Here is an 18,199-nt window from a genome sequence, read left to right as displayed (position 1 = left end):
TTGTTCAGTTTCTTTCCATAGTTAACACTCCTGAATTAACTCCTGAAGACACAGCTGTACTAGAGGATCCCTTTGCAGTCTCTGAAGTAGTTGCCTTAGTTATGACTTGAGTCTAAAAATAGCAAAGCAGCAGGACTTGATGGATTCATTCTAGAGTTGCTGTAAACTTATTATTGACTTGAGTTATCATTTTATTAAATGATATTAATAAGTCTCAACAGATTCTTCTGTCTTGGGAAGAAGCGAGTATAACATTAGTTTTGTATAAGTTATATAAATCAAGAAACTGTCTTTTTTAAAAATATGAACAAAAGAAAAACACAAGAGAAGCCTTGTTGCATCAGTTAGTGGTCCATCCAGTCCAACACTCTGTATTAACACAGTGGTGAAAAACCCAGGTTCCATCAGCATGTTCACTGCGGGGTCATAGTTCCAGAGGCCCTCCTACTGTTGCCCGCAAGCACTGAGAATACAGAGCATCACTTTCCCAAACATAGTGTTTCATTTATACCTTGTAGCTAATAACTACTGATGGACATTTATCATCCTATATCTTTCTTTAATCAGGATTTTAAGATGGTCCATTTTAATCACTCAACGACTTAACAGTGTTTTTTTCTAAAATTATAGATTGAGATCAGTCTTGATTATTTAAGAACAGAGTTATAGTATAGTATTTAGAAAGATTATTTACAATTATGAATCATTTTCAAAAAACAAAACAACACTGTTCATGTTTTCTTTTGATGCTGAAATACATTTGAACATGTAGAATGGGTTTTTATGAAAGTAATTCTGTCTCAGTATAATTTCAGGGGTCTATTTACGATTTGGACACACACACACACACACACACACACAAGAGCAAGAATTATGATTAATATAAGAAGAGATTAATCTTTATACAGCAACAAGGCAGGGCTGTTCTTTATCCTCACTGTTATTTGTTATCCTGATAGAAACATTAGCAGTTGCTGACCTAAAATTAAGGATGTGCAGTTAAGGAGCAAAAATTGCAAACTTCTTGTTTCCACTTAGTATTTAGCACTTCTGTGGCTCATTCCTTTACTTCAGTGCCTGCCTTGTTAAACATTTTGGACTAATTCTCACATGTTTCTGGTTACAGGGTCAGGGGTGGAACTCTAGCAGGAGCTCCTTTGCATATTAGGCCACACCCCCTGATATAGCCAATCCTCAAAGAACTTACAAGGCTTTGTAACCTCTTAGAGGATTGGCTACATCAGGGGGTATAGCCTAATATGCAAAGGAGCTCCTGCTAGAATTCCACCCCTGTACAGGGTTAATTCAAAATATCTTCTTTGATGGCAATGAATATGTCTCTAATGAAAAAGAAAGATTTTGGGGGGGAAGGGGGGAGAGATTGTGGTAGATTTTGGCATTCTCAGCCTATTAGATATGCAGGTGTTTTGGTACAGAAAGATATGTATACAATAATAGAATTAGGGTGGAGGTCAACATAAATTAGACAACAGTTAAGAACTTACAAGTTAAAACCATGTAATGATACAGTAAAATCACAAAAACAATAATAGACACCATAGGCGGCAATTTCAGTTGGGCACACTCTACAGATCGATACAGCTATAGGCCCAAAGAGTACAACAGTAAGATGGTGATAATAGGATTGCATCACAACAAGGGGGGCCAAAGCAGATGGATTAGGGACACCCACTGCCAATCAAAAGAGGAATAGCTCTGTCTTACAGGCCCTACAAAATGGTAATAGATCAGATAGTGCCCAGATCTCCATGAGGAGATGATTCCACTAGGTCGGGGCCAAGGCTATTACTAGGAAGCGCCAATTAGAACTAAGACTAAATTAAGGCAATTGGTAAAATCTGTGAATAGCAGCAAATAGAGCTAAGATTGGATTAAGGCAATTGGATAGACCTGTGAATAGCAGCAGTGATTGCTACTCATACTACGTTCCACATTGGTCAAGGTTTCAAGGACAGAATGTCAGCAAAGGGTTCATTGAAGTTTCAAAATAATCAAACTTGTCTTTATTTCAAAACTAAGTTTCATTTATTGATTACAGCAATGTTACTCTCTACTAAGGAAGGATTGAAACTGATAACGGGTAGCTTCAACTCTTGACATTTATACATACACTTCAAAAGACTGGGCTTTAAACTAGTTCTCATAATAAAAGGCATTTGGCCCTGCAAGTAACTCCTTCACATGCCGGCTTATCAGTTGCCGGGGACTGCGGTCTCTCCCCCCTGGTGGTGTCCTTGCTTTGCTCGGGAGGCGCCAGCGAGGCGAGCTTGGCGTTTTTGCACATCAAAGGCTGTGCTGGCCTCCAGGGCCTTGGCACCTCCGTTCCCACCCTTCCTCCTTCTCTTGCAGGGCTCAGGTGTTAGTGGCACAATGGTTCACTCTAGCATAGGGGTAGTAAATACAACACAGTTATAACTTCAATGAGGGAGAAGAATAAATCAATGTTGACATCAACAGATGTAATGAATGGCCACTCTGGGTCAAACTAGATGTTGCATTTTTTTAAAAGAGTTTGGTCTGTATATCCCCAGCTGAAACTGGAGGAGATAACTTCCTTCATGCTGTTTCCGCTTGGAAAAATGGCATGAGGAGAAACAGGAGCCTCTCCTCCCCCACAACACAGTTCCAAGCCAAATCAGACTCTCTGTTGTTTTTTGAAGAGACATTCCTCACTGCTGCTGTGTGGCTTCAGAGAGAATGATTAAAGTCTGGGAAACCAGCAGCACCAAGAAAGTTTCTTTCCCAAGTACTTGGGTGGGATAACCTGAAGGACCCCATTAGGATACATCTCCCTATCTTAAGATACCTCAGGGTGTTTGCATGTTATAAGTGCCTCTATCTGGTATTTTATTTTTAAATTCTTCTTTTTAAAAAAAAAACATTTTAAGAAGCTTCATTTGAATCCTCAGTATAATAAAAAATCAAAAAATAGCATCAATTGACTTATTTTTTTTTTCAGGTAGAAGGAGTGATAGATACACAATACAGCAAAGGTAAGTATTATCAGATAGGTCCAGGTGGGCCGCCGTGTTGGTCTGAAGTAGTTGAACAGAGCAGGAGTCAAGTTTCACCTTTAAGACCAGCCAAGTTTTATTTAGAACGTAAGCTTTCGTGTGCTCTCTAAGCACACTTCATCAGACGAGGGGATCAGGCATTGTGGCTGGAATACATGCAGTTTGTTGATTAAGAGGGCAAACTAACTGATCACATGGTCGCATAAAACAGTGTGGCTCGGCCATTTGGTCTGGATAGCCATAAAAGGTAATAATTGTTGTTTTAATTTACCTTATATTGTATAATTTTATTGAACTGTTGTTAGCCGCCCTGAGCCTGCCTAGGCGGGGAGGGCGGGATATAAATAAAATTTATTATTATTATTATTATTATTATTATTATTATTATTATTATTATTATTATTATTATTATTATTATTATTATTATTAAAATTCTCTGCCAAATGGTGTTTCTGGAAATCTAGGTAAATCACAAAAGGACATCCTAGTTATAGTCCACCAAATCTACTTATCAGAAACACCATTTGGCAGGGAATTTTATTTCCTTTTATGGCTATCCAGACCAAATGGCCAAGCCACACTGTTTTATGTGACCATGTGATCAGTTAGTTTGCCCTCTTAATCAACAAACTGTGAGTATTATCAGTTATACATAATAAAAAGATAATGCTGAATAGGTAGAACTAAAAATGCATCATTTTTTTGTAGATTATCCTGTGTGGAATTTTGACGGCCTGAATCATTCTCCCTCAGGGGAGCACTGTTTTTTAAGTTGATAATTTTCTTATGGCCCGTGAATGATGTTATAAATATCCATATGGCCCTTGGCAGAAAAAAGGTTCCCCACCCCTGTCCTAGCAGTTTCTTTTCTTATTTTTATTTTGTTTCATTTCATTTTTGCAGCATCCAGCCTGAAGTAAGGTTCTAGAGACCCTGAAAGCTTGTACAGTTTAAAAATGTATACCATCAGTCTGCATCTTCAAGTTCTCTCTACCACCATCCTTCTATAAGAACTAGGAATGGGCACAAACCACATTTTTGGAGTTTGTTTCAATTTGTGGTTTGGCCATCAAACCACAAACTGATATAAAACTGGGAGGTTTGTTTGCAAGCTGAATTGGTTTATAGTGGTTTGTGACCCCCTGCTTCTGCTCCCCACAAAAAGGCTCAGGGCCATTTAAACCCCTGCTTTCTGCTAATCACAAACCACTGAGAATCACCTTAAAATTCATGGAAATTCATGGCAGCTCCTCAGTTGATGAACTTTGGTTTGCAAACCATGAATTAGCCAAAATTTGTCACAAACTTACATTCATGAACTGGTTCGTGCCCATCCCTAATAAGAACGTTTAACAAACCTTTAAGAATCATAACTGCTTTTTTTTTTTTATCAAATTCAGCCTGGTTGAAAAATGTTAATTAACATTTTCCACTCAAGTTATTATTCCTAAGGCTTCCAAAATTTTGGAAAACAGTTAATATGAAAAGAGAATGTGAGTTTCATAAAATGTCCCATGTATTTAATGCTAGATTAACATTCTCACTATGAATTCAGTAGCATCTGAAAATCTGGGAATAAAGTTCCTCATCAAATACATTATGCTTAAGAAGTGCTTATTCCTTCCCATACCCACAACATTAAGGATTTAGGAGCATGAAGTTGTCTGAGACTCTATCAGGTATTGTCTACTTTGGAATCTTAGGCAAAACAGTTTCAAATCACCTACTCAGAGCTCCTTTTAGCTGAAAATGCTAGAGATATAGCATGGAACCATCAGCAAAGAAATCCTTTTCCAAGGGAAAGACATTGAGCAATGTCTCATGCCCAAGTGGAACATAAGAAAAGTCCTGCAATTGTCTATAGCCCAGCATCCTGTTCTCTCCAATTGCCATTATAATGTCAGAGAAAGCCCACAGGCAAACTATGACTGTCCCTTCCTCTTATCTCCTTCCAAGGAAATCACAATTGCCCCCATACCCACCACTTTTAAGATGCAGAATGAAGACCAGGCTTCATTGATCTAGATTTTTGTCAAACTTTGTCCCTACAAGTTACCTGCAACCCTCCCCTATAAAAAAAAAAAAAACCCACTCCCAATCCTCCAAATATTGAGGTGCGAATGCTGGGTTATGTCTCTAATAAGAATTCAAAGTCTAAAAATCTTAAATTGCTCTTTGGATTCAATATAGTTCCACATACAGCTTCATAGATTCAGGCAAACAACTTCTTGGTCACCTATGGCACAATGTTTTTGGGAACCATTGCCAAAGATAACATAAATACCTTTTAGGAAATCCACCTAATATGATTGTGAATAAATTCAAAACCTATGAAATGTATTCTGCAAGTATCATGTGAATGGACCATATTTTCTGAAATGTAAACATAAATAAGTCTCATGGTTCTTACGTAACCTTCATCTCCCATCTTGGTGACACCAAGGATTCCAAGCAAAATCCAGGATGGTTCTACCCAATCAGTTATATTCTATCCATAACCATTTTAAAAGATATTCTGCAGATCATAAATGTCTTGGGGGGCCCAGGGGACAACACCCTAAGGAGATAATTAGCCAAGAAGAGCAGAGCTGAGGCTCAAATCAGAAACCTGAAGTTGCATCACTCCAGATTTAATCAGTTGATGGGGACATTTCTCTAAATACCTTAAATATCAAAAAGGTGCTGAAGGAATTCACTCCAGTCCCTGAGCACTGTTTGAACTCTAGCTTCTCCACCCCCAACACCAGATTGTCATTACTTTATTCTTTATTTCTTTCCCAGAATTAGAATTCTCAATGCAATTTCAGCTCAAGAGAAATTCAAAACTTGGAGATTCATCCACAAACAAAATATACAAGGAGCTTCAAGAGAACTTAAGAACATAACAAATTGGATCCACGGTTGGAATTTCTGTCTGTGGGGTTTGCGTTTCTTGACTTCTGCTTCCTGTAGAGGCTCCAAATACCTCCTTGAATACTGTTCCTTGTGGACAGCAGACCTCTGAGAACAGCAGAGAAGGAACCGGACATCTGCAGCAGGAAAATGCTCCTTCTAGCGGCAGAAATTTTCACTGGATCCACCCTTTGATAAATCTATCAAAATACTGGAGGGATGGGATTTACAGACCCCCCAGCTTTGTTGCTTTTCTTGAAATAATTAACCGGTAACATACTGGCCAGTGGTTTTAGCAGGTTCTTGTTTCCATTTATTAAAGATATATCTTTCATATATAACATTTGCCCCTCTCAGTTGGAAGAAAGAGACAAAGGTTGGGATGAATATGAGCCACTTTATTAATTATCATAGGCTGCAATCATACATACTAAATAATGCACTTTCAATGTACTTTCTAAGTGGATTTTACTATGTGAACTGGCAAAATTCAGTTGGAAAGTGCACTGAAAGTGGATTGAAAGTGCATTGTTTAGTGTGTGTGATTGCAGCCATAGTTATTTAATTATTTGCCCATGCAAGTGGCATGGGCCAACCTAGCAGTGTGGAATAGGTCAAGGCCAGGGGTCACCTCAACCCCTCCCTTGCCATATTGGGTGAGCCACCTTGCCCCTGGCAAAAGCCATCCTTATGTGGCTCGGATTCATCCAACATAGCAGGCTACTCCCCTGGAGCTCCAGCTACTCCAGCTGCACAACTTGAGAGGAAAGCCTATCTGGGTCGATACCACAGGTAATCCACATTCACCAGCCTAAGCCACATGATCAATTGTCTCCCAAATTATGGGGATGCTAAATGGTGCTCACCGGTCCGCTTTCCCTTTCCCTCCCCTACACTAACCTGCCAAGTGACCAATTCTGTTGAAACGACACCACCAAATCCAATTATCCAACACTGCAGACTGCAGTGCGGGGTAGGCAAAAACACCCCTCCACTTAGAGCCAATTGGTAAGGGGTGAAATATTCCGAACTGGCCTTTAAAGCACATAAGAAGAAGAAGAATTGCACAAACATAAGAACATAAGAGAAGCCATGTTGGATCAGGCCAATGGCCCATCCAGTGCAACACTCTGTGTCACACAGTGGCCACAAAAACCCAAGCCCAAGTGCCATCAAGAGGTCCACCAGTGGGGCTAAAAGCCCTTCCACTGTGCAGCCCCCCGCCCCCCACAAGCACCAAGAATACAGAGCATCACTGCCCCCGAGAGTTCCAACGATAACCTATAGCTAATAGCCACTTATGGACCTCTGCTCCATATGCTTATCAGTAGTAGATAGGGGCACCCTATCATTATCAAGCCGCATACCAAAGTGACAGCTGCCCTCCCACACACACCCACACACAAAAAAATGAATACCGTATGTTTTCCTATGGGGGAGTGAGGCAACTGTCCCTGATGGGAGGCTAGGGATCAACCCACCCAAGGAATGCCAGATGTTTCCTAAGGGGGAAAAAGAGGGGTCAGCCTATGCTTCTGGTATAGCATACTTCATATTGTTTGGGGAAAGCATGTGTTGCAACACAGAGGTTATTTAGAGAATTGTGGTTAGCTGTGTTCAGCTTTAAAGCCATCATTTTATCCATTGGGTATGTCTCCTCTCCAAACTATGTCAGCTTATACGTGTAACATGTCCCTTTAACATCAGGTTGCATCAGGTTGCATGTCAATAAAACTCTCTGGGGACTCAGTAATGCCATAGAGTTTTGCATGAATCCTAGATCCTTGGTTTGCAATCCCCCGCAGTTATTTGTTGAGAGGATGCAGTTGTGTGTGTAAAATGGTAACTATTTTTGCACCGGTTTGTGTTTGCAACGGGTGAGCTTTTCAAAAACAGACGCTTTGTAATTCTAGGAGATCCCCAACTGCCTTCTAATTTGATCGATTTCTTATATTTTGCTGTTACAGGGTGGGAGTGCATGCTGCGGAAGGTTACAGAAATGTTGTTGTACAATATATTTCAAAAGTTGCTGGTCACTCTTGGTGTTAGACTCCCATCAACATGAATCTTCCTGGACATTGTTTTAAAATTACACGCTCCGCTTAGACCTTATCAGGTCGGACAAGATAAACAAACAAGGAACTTGGGAGAGTTTTTCAAAAACAGATGTTTTCTTCTTGAGTAATTCTAGGAGATTTCCACCCAGAGGTTGGCATCCCTAATGCACAGCATTTGTGCGTGTGCAAAACCTGTGCAGAGCTGTGTCTGTTTGTTATATGTTTTTAAGTAATTAGTTTCCCCCACATTTCAACGCAATGAACAGTTTTAAATTTTTTTAGTTCTTTGGGGCTGCCAAAGCCTCTGATTTTAAATGCATGATTTGTCAAAAGAAAAAATTAACAGCAGTTGTCTGATAGGCACAGAACTATGGGTGCCAGCCACAATACGAATCACCCAACAAAGAAATCTTATTTTTACACAACGTATAGTCCGTATTAATCAGTTAGACATTCATAACATTACCTTAGTAATATTTGCTTATAACATTGCAAATTATTGTGACTATCTGCATATTATAAATGGTATTATTGCTTCAATTTTTAATTTTGTATTAATGTTGACTTCTCCCTCCTTGAAATGAAAAATGACCAGTATATAACTATATAGCTATACAGTTTTGAACTGTATCATTATATATCAAAATTATTGCTTAAAACAACAATAACTTGCCTGAGAAAATGAAAGATGGGGCAGAAATCTGTACCCCAAAGAGAAGTAGGTGTTTCCAGGATGGTGAGAGTTGTGACTCCATGAATCTGCCACAACAGGATACATTTAAGGTGGGTAGAACATGGGAAAGAGGTGTAAAGGTTGTGTGGTTTCTGTTTAGGCATTGTGATTGGGAAGTGGTTTACTTCTCTGTTTTTCTTTCTGTATTCTTATTATTCTTTTTTAAAATACACATTATTGTCATTTTAAGCAATAATTTTGATATGCCATTTATAATATGAAGACTAGCATCTTCATCATGCTCATTTCATTTGTTTATTTGTTTATTTATTTATATTTACATTTATATCCCGCCCTCCCCGCCTAGGCGGCTCAGGGCGGCTAACAACATTTCACATATTTAACAAAGATAAAACTTTAAAATTTAACAATTAAAGAAATTAAACATAAAAACCAGTTAATTAAGTTAAAATAATTAAAATACATGATTCATTACATGTATTTGTACATTTGCATCCGTCCTGTTGACATACGGGCGCATTGGTATGGCTGTGCTGCATGTTTGGTCAGGCCGTAGATGGAGTAAGGCCTTGTCAACTTGTGGGTCCCACCCGGTCATAGTGGGAATCTTCTACGGCACAACCATGGCCTTGTACTTGCGGCCTCAGAAGAAGACTTTCACTGATGAAGAGAAGGTAGCATCAGTGTTCTATGGGGTTGTCATCCCTATGCTGAACCCCCTAATCTACAGCCTGTGGAACAGAGATGTAAAAGGAGCTCTGTGGAAGGCACCTAGCAGAAAGCAGGCTCAGAATATTGCTAGCACCTAGAATACGTTGTTGATCTCTAAGGAACTACCAGACCCTAATTTTACCTTGTAGAGAAAGCACAATGGTTTTATTGATCAGTGATTATCATATCTCTAGTTTCAGAGGGTAGCTGTGTTGCTCAGCAATAGAAGAGCTGGATTCAGGTCCAGTAACATCTTAGAGACCTACAAGATTTCCAGGGTATACATTTTTGAGATTTTCTGACTATATCTGATGAAGATAGCTTTGACTCTCTGACAAGCGGAGCTTTGACTATCAAAATCACATACCCTAAAAATCTTTTTCAGGACATGCAAAGCTGAATTGTCTTGGTTGACCTTTGGAGGGTGACCACATATTTGGGCTGTTTTTTTCAGTGGCATCAGAGGGTGTGGCCTAATATGCAAATGAGTGTCTGCTGGGCTTTTCTTCAAATCCCTTTGTGAAATATGCAAATAAGTTCCTGTTGGTTTTTTTCTACAAAAAAGTCCTGATTTTATCTAGTTTTTACTTTATTGTTTTTAATGTTGTAAGTTGCCGCAAGATACTTTCGGTGAGCAACAGCGGTGTGTGTGTGTGTTAATCTAATAAATAAATATCTTTTTTGTCTGTTAGGTGCTACTGTGCTTGATTGTAGATAATCATATCTCTAGTGTTCATCCTCTTCTTGGTCATGTATGCCATCACCTTAGCTGGGAATGGTCACATTGTAGTGCTGACAGTTGTGGATTCTCACTTCCACACACCAATGTATTTCTTCCTCAGCAACCTCTCCTTCATCGATGTCTGCAATGTCACTACCTGTGTCCCCCAGATGCTGGCACACTGCTTCACAGACAAGGCCATTATCCCCCTGGACAGGTGTTTTGCACAAATGAGCATTGGCTTTTTGGGGAATGGCTGAGTGCCTTCTCTAGCTGTCATGGCTTATGTCCACTTTTTGGCCAGAATACCCAAAGATAACTGCAAGCAAATTATGTTTATTGGACTAAGGAGTGAAGGGGAGGCTAGTTGGTTACCTTCTTGTTGGGAGGAACGGGCCAAGTGAATCTTGGTCTGAACCTGCAAAACAATTCTTATGTCTATAACCAAGAGTGTCTTACTAGGGCCGCCCTGAGCCCACCTCGGTGGGGAGGGCGGGATATAAATTGAATAAATAAATAAATAGGGTGTCATAGACTTGCCCTTTTAGTGGTTAGATTAACAGTATTAAGGACACTCAATAAAAGCCTATGTCCAATCATCTGGGGGGGGGGGAACCTGATACTCTTTGATCCAGAAACTTTTAAAATTTAATATCAATTCTGATTCAACTTTCTGGGGAACACTATGATTATTTGTGTATTGACAAATCAGAAAGGCACTTTTCCACCCTAGTCTTCATTAATTGGTCTTCATGGGACTGTGTGATCCTCAAGGATGAGATCAGGAACTTTGACATATAGATATAATATAAGCGCTGGGGTACAGTCATTACTATTTTTGCTGGAATTTTTTAGTTTTCTGCAAGTGAAATGTTCGTTTCTTCACTCATTCAGATTCAGTAAGTACTGCCAAGACATCTATATCCTTTACTCACAAATTTCAGAAAGGACTTTTAACTGTATTATCTATGGTAACCTTTTGAATGTTTTTGGTTATACTGTGCAATATTGACCTAAGTCACACATTGATTTAGTGTGGTTTTTTTCAGCTTAATGAAGTTGATAAACAGAGAATGTATGCTGGAAAGTAGTGCTCAGATATATATATTTTTTAAAATTAAGGCTGGAAATATTTTCCAGTGACCTTTTGTTCAACAGGCATGAGGGGCTTTTAAAAATGTTCTTCTTGTAGAGAACAGGATATTATTCTTTGCTGACTCTCTTTCATAAAATGAAGTCAGTAACTTTCAGATTCCACAACACTTTGATTTGGGTCTGGGGTTTTCTTCTATCTATCTCACTGCCTCTGGTCTTGCAAAATGGGGGCTGGGGCTTGCCTGGTTGAGTCAATTCATCTCATGCTGGATCTTCCTCTTTTCTTGTTACCTTCAACTTTTCCAAGCATTAGTTTCTTTTTCAGTGATTCTTGTCTTATCATAAGAGCACCGTGGCGCAGAGTGTTAAAGCTGCAGTACTGCCATCCTAAACTCTGCTCACGACCTGAGTTTGATCCCCAGTGGAAGCTGTGTTTTCAGATAGCCGGCTTGAGGTTGACTCAGCCTTCCATTCTTCCGAATTCGGTAAAATGAGTATCCAGCTTGTTGGGGGGAAAGTGTAGATACTGGGGAAGGCAATGGCAAACCACCCCGTAAAAAAAGTCTGCCGTGAAAACGTTGTAAAAGCAACGTCACCCCAGAGTCAGAAACGACTGGTGCTTGCACAGGGGACCTTTCCTTTCCTGTCTTATCATAATATGGCCAAAGTATGGTAGCCCCAGTTTAGCCATTTTTGCTTCCAAGGAGAGGTCAGGCTTGATTTGAACTGGATCTCAATTATTGTCTTTTTAGCAGTCCATAGTATCCACAAAACTCTCCTCCAACACAACATTTCAAAGGCATCACCTCTCTTCTTGTCAGCTTTCTTCACCATTTAAGTTTCAGGTCCATATATAGTAATGGGAATACTACAGCATGAATTATATTGATCTTGGTTGCAAGAGCAGTACAGCAAACTTAAGAATCTTTTTCCAGCTCCTTCATGGCTGTACCTCTCAGTCCCTGTCCCCTTCTGATGCCTTGGTTGCAGTCTCCGTTTGGGTTGATGGTGGAGCTAAGGAATAGAAAATCTTTAACAATTTCGATTTCTTCATCATCAGCCTTAGAGTCATGTAATTCCCCAGTAGTCATTACTTTGATCTTCTTGATGTTCAGCTGTAACCCTCCTTTTGCAGTTTCTGCTTTTTCATTGGGAGTAATTTTAAATCTTCACTATTGAAGTGATGAGGTAATAAAATATATCCTTGTCTGACACCTTAGCTAATTTGAAACCATTCCTTTTCTGCATAGTCTGTCCTAAGTGGCAAATCGTGCATGTATAGAGTAGTGATGCAGATCAGTACTGCAAGAGAAGAGGAAATGTAACCCTTCAGCTGCGCCACAGTTTTGCTAATCAAAAGTGGCCTTTTATAGACTTTGGACCATGACCATAAGGACATATCATTTTTCTATCAGAGGGTCAAGTTTGGTGCAGCAGTGATTCAGTTTTACCTAGTTTACAAGCTTCCGTTAGCTATAAGACAAACTGACAGTGCAATTCTTAACAGAATCCAAGTGCCATCAGGAGGTCCACCAGTGGGGCCAGGACACTAGAAGCCCTCCCGCTGTGCCCCCCAAGCACACAGAATACAGAGCATCACTGCCCCGGATAGAGAGTCCCAATGATAAGCTGTGGCTAATACCTCACAGGAATGTTTTGACAATAAAATACCGGTGTGGGGGGGGGGGTCAATGTGAGCTCCTCAGAGGAAGGGGTAGGCAAAATTAAAAGTTTTTGTGGGTGCACAGTGTGAAACCACAATGACCTTCCTGCATGGATGGAGAACTCCCTCCCTCCCTCCTTCTGTATCCATATAATCCTGATCCCTTTTTTATTTTAGCTAGAAAGTCAAAGTGACGGCATAACGGTAGCTATTAGATCACTATTACTTGCACCACAGGAGTCACTACCCTGCTCTGCAAAAAGGAAATGTCATGGTCTCTCCACTTCTCTAAGCAGTGGAGTCCAAGGGAATTATTACTGGCCTAAGAGTGCAATCCTAAACAGTTACCTTCTGCTTCAGTGGGTGCAACTCTGGATAGGGTTTACAATTCATTTCCATAGAATGAGAAGTCATTCTTTCTCTGTAATTGCAGTTTGGTTTACAAGTAGATTTGCAGAACACTGTAGAAGCAAATATGCTTGAGAACAGAAGTGGCAAACTTGCTGATCAAGTTGCAACTGGAGCCACCGACATCCACCTAAAAATGTTCTCTTTCTTCCTGATTTGAAATTCAAAACAGTACGGAATCTGGATTCCCTCTGTATATGTGCCACATGTCTCTGTTTACCAGGACAGTCCCTATTATCTGGTACTTAAACTGGCAGAAGTAAACTACCACTAATTTTCCCTATAATCCTTTTCGGAGATGTCTTGTAAAATTATTGTTCACGGGAAATGCTAAACCTATACAGAATTGCTGTTCTCCTGGATTATAGCTCCCTTTCCAAGATCTCTAGAAGTAAAATAACCAAGTGAACCATGGCTACATCTTATCTCCAGTGTGCAAAGGTTATAAAAACACGTGCATGAACACTAAAGCAAGATGTCCTCAAGGCTTTCATAGCTGGTATGCACTGGTTGTTGTAGATCTTCCTGGCTGCGTGGCCACGGTCTTGGCATTGTGAGACCTGATGTTTCGTCAGCAACTGTGACTGGCATCCTCAGAGGTGTAACCCAGAAAACTGGGCTACAACTCTGAGGATGCCATTTTTCTGGGTTACAGCTCTGAGGATGCCAGTCACAGTTGCTGGCGAAATGTCAGGTCTCACAATGCCAAGACAATGGCCATGCAGCCCGGAAAATCTACAGCAACCAACTAAAGCAAGACATTGTGGACTTTGCCTTTGATTTCACACTGCAAAGACAGATCTTAAAACAGTTGATAATATTGTAGGACAATTTGTGTTCAAGACAGGTTTCAGGATCCATGATGGCATCACAGCTTAGCTATAGAACTCTACAAGAACGATTTAAAAATGGGTTTGTGATCAATAGAATTTCTGCAGCTGGGAGAGTGGTGTATTGTATTGCTTTACTGCATGTTCAAAGAATCTGTTGCAGGGGCTTCCTATTTTCTAGGAATCTCTATGCTATTACCTGAGGTGCCAGAGTATGGGGGTAGCAGGGATGTCCCCAGCCCTAGTGCTACTACTTCAGTGAGCTGGCCCAACAGCCAGATTTAGGCTCACCTGCCTGCCAATACGATAGGAGGAATTGTGAGGGGTGCACTGTGTCAAGACCTGGAAGTGATGGGTGATGTTTTGGAAACCCCCAAATCTTTATATTGACCAGTTCCGCAGGGCCTGCAAGCCCACCCTTTTTAAGCTGGCTTTTACGGACTGCTGATTTATGATTGTTAAATAAAGGGCCCCGCCAACATGATTTTGCTTGAGGACCCTCGTTATCATGTAAACTGACAGAAATAGCGTCAGGAACATCATTGTTACTGTCAGATTAAGCTAATTGTGAACTGAATTGCTTTTAAATGATGTTAATTTTAAAGCTTATATATTTATTATATTGTTATCTATGGATGTTGTTAGCTGCCCTGAGCCTGCTTCGGCGGGGAGGGCGGGATATAAATAAAATTTTATTATTATTATTATATTCTTTACCACAGAGTTTGGGAGGATTCACAGAATGTCACCTTCAAATGGAGTCACTACTGGGTTCAGACAGCATTGCCTGCTCCACTTTCTCCCCCACCACATCAGTGAACATTTCAGCCTCAAGCCCTGTAGCTGCTTGGAGACTCAGACACACCTGGAAACTGTCCAGGAGAGGGGGCCCTTGAGTTGACCTCAGCCTTTTGTATTATAACTAACTTAATTTAACACCAAAGAGATGAAATGTTCTCAATGAGGGTGGTAATCAGAGAAGAGGTTTTCCATTCCCTTAAGCACAAGAAGGATCCACAGAAACTATAAGATGTTGACTACGGTCAGAGAAGGGGAAGCAAGTCAAGTAAAAACAAATAATTAGTGAGAGCTCTATGAAGTCCCATTGAAAAAACACTGGAGTGAATGAAGGTGTACAAGCATTAGTTTTAAATGCATCCCAGTGTAGATGTATCCCAGACAATAATTTGAAATAATCAAAGGAAGGAAAAGGAGGGAAGGAACTGAAGGCAGAAAAAATGGGATAAATATTAAGATTCTTCAAGGGAAATGAGTTCCACCAAGTTTCTTAGCTATCATTAAGTACACAGGTAACCATATGTCACTGATTGTTTGGATTTTACAAATTGCTTCAGTAGAAGAGGTGGATACAGCTACACTACTCAGGTCATTCCAATTACTATCTTTATCAATTGATGTCAATGTACTTAAACCAATAGAAATTTTAATTGAATTTTTACTAGCAGCGGCATGAGCTGCTATAGCATCAAGGTGGAAATGTAAATCACCACCATCAATTTCTTTATAGTTTGTTAATATCTGAAGATTGTTTGTTAAAGAAAAATGTGGTACTATAATCAATATAGAGGAATCGCTGAGTGTAATTCTGATTTCCAGCAATTTGAGTAAATTGGTAAATTATATGATTTTAATGGATAAAGTTCCAAATCATGTATATCCCATAGATTTGCTCAATTGTAATCTGATCATTCTCTTAGTCAATTATTTTACAATTCTGTATTTGGCATTGTTAACACTCATAGCACATCTATTTGTTTGGAGAATGCATTTATTTTATTAAAATTTGATCTAAAAAAAACTCCAACAGAGATTCATTGCAAAAACCTATTGTTACATCTGTCCACATCACAGCACTATAAATGCCATAGGTTGTGAACTGAGAGACTGTAATATAACTTATGGGTTTCTTTGTACTTTTCCAGGCAACATGGAAGACATGGAAAATGAAACTGAAGTGACTGAAGCTGTGCTTGTGGGTCTCTCTAGCCATCCTCAAGTACGAGTTGCACTGTTCTTTATCTTCCTGGCTATGTATTTGGTCACTGTAGGTGGGAATGGACTCATTGTTACACTGATTGTGACCGATTCCCACCTTCATACACCCATGTATTTCTTCCTTAGCAACCTTTCCTTCATTGACGTCTGCTACGTTACCACTTCTGTCCCACAGATGTTGGCACACTCCTTCACAGACAGACCCATTATCCCGCGAGGTCGATGTTTAGCCCAGATGAGCATCGCTCTCTACTTGGCAGTAGCAGAATATCTTCTGCTCGCCGTTATGGCATATGATCGCTATATAGCAATATGCAGCCCCTTGCGCTACAGTCTAATCATGAGCCGGAAGGTGTGCATCCTGCTGGCATCTGGCTTGTGGGTCTCCTCCTTCTTCTTGTCCATCGTCCCTGCCTTTAGCATGCAAGGCCGTTCGTGCGGACGCAATGTGGTGAATCATTTCATGTGCGAACTCCAGGCAGTGTCGAAACTGGATTGCTCAGATACCCGTTCCAGTGGCTTGTTTATGATGACGACTAGCGTCTTCACCCTGCTCGTTCCATTTGCATTCATCTTGGTGACCTATGGGCGCATTGGTCTGACTGTGCTGCACGTTCGGTCAGACCGTGGATGGAGTAAGGCCTTGTCAACTTGTGGGTCCCACCTGGTCGTGGTGGTAATCTGCTATGGCACAACCATGGCCTTGTACTTGCGGCCTCCGAAGAAGACATTCACTAACAGAGAGAAGGTAGCATCAGTGTTCTATGCGGTTGTTATCCCTATGCTGAACCCTTTAATCTACAGCCTGAGGAACAGAGATGTAAAAGGAGCTCTGTGGAAGGCACTTGGCAGAAAGCAGGATCAGAATATTGCTAGCACCTAGAATATGTTGTTGATCTTTAAGGAGCTACCAGACCCTAATTTTACATTGTAGAGAAAGCACAATGGTTTTATTCAGGCCTTGGATTCAGTGGGAGCTCACAGGAGCACAGCTCCTGAACTTTTAATAATAATAATAATAATAACAACAACAACAACAACAACATTTTATTTATATCCCGCCCTCCCCGCCGAAGCAGGCTCAGGGCGGCTAACGACATAGCAATGTAATACAATAAATTATACAATTAGTATTAAAAACAGCATATAACCTTAAAAACATTCCAGTTTAAAATTAGACATTAAATATTTCTGGTGCTATTTTGCTAATAGATATATAACGGCAGGTCTCACTTAAGGCGAATCCCTTCAGTTGTTCAATTAGGGAAAGGCCATCCCAAAAAGGATGGTCTTGAAGGCTCTACGGAACTGTTCAAGGCTCCGCAGGGCCCGCACTTCTTCCGGTAGCTGGTTCCATAGATGTGGAGCTGCAATAGAGAAGGCCCGTGTACGGGTGTTCTGTAATTTTGCCTCCTTTTTCTGAGAGTCCCACCTCCTTGTCCATTGAATAGTAGGTGCAGCTGCATAACAATCCCTGGATGAGCTCCACTACCTATATTTCTACAAAACGACCCCTGGTTTTATTGATCAGTGATAATCATATCTCTAGTTTCAGAAGGCAGTCATGTTGCTCTGCAGTAGAAGATCTGGATTCAGGTCCAGTAGCATCTTAGAGACCAGCAGGGCTTGAATTCAACAGGAGTTCCCAGGACCGCAGCTCCTGAATCTCCAGCCAGGGTCTGCTTGCAGTGGGGAGTTCTCACTCCCCAGGGCATATGCAAATGAAATATGCTACTGAGCTCCTGCACCTTTTTCCCCTACAAAATGACCCCTAGAGATCAACAAGGTTTCTGGGGTATAAGTTTTTGAGATTTTCTGACTATATCTGATGAAAATAGCTATGACTGTCTGACAAGTGGAGCTTTGACTATCAGAATCACATACCCTAAAAATCTTTTTCAGGGCATGCAAAGACGAATTCTATTGGTTGGCCTTTGGAGGGCAACCACATATTTGGGCTATTTTTCATAGTGGCATGATGGTAGCTTCATATTTTAATAGTGTAGTCCCCTGTGCAAGCACCAGTCGTTTCCGACTCTGGGGTGACGTTGCTTTCACGTTTTCACGGCAGACTTTT

The 18,199-nt window shown here is 40.5% G+C and overlaps 1 protein-coding gene across 1 annotated transcript; it reads left to right on the top strand.

The window, feature by feature from the left end:
- The first annotated feature begins 16,054 nt into the window (after positions 1-16,054).
- Positions 16,055-17,005, top strand: LOC132581874 (olfactory receptor 13H1-like). Its single transcript, XM_060253294.1, has one exon. The coding sequence runs from the start codon at positions 16,055-16,057 to the stop codon at positions 17,003-17,005; it is 951 nt and encodes a 316-aa protein (XP_060109277.1).
- The last annotated feature ends 1,194 nt before the right edge of the window (positions 17,006-18,199 follow it).

This window comes from Heteronotia binoei, chromosome 13, assembly GCF_032191835.1.
Source record: "Heteronotia binoei isolate CCM8104 ecotype False Entrance Well chromosome 13, APGP_CSIRO_Hbin_v1, whole genome shotgun sequence".
Classification (NCBI taxonomy): domain Eukaryota; kingdom Metazoa; phylum Chordata; class Lepidosauria; order Squamata; family Gekkonidae; genus Heteronotia; species Heteronotia binoei.
The sequence above is the reverse complement of the archived record's forward strand: the minus strand, read 5'-3'. Positions and strand labels throughout refer to the sequence as shown.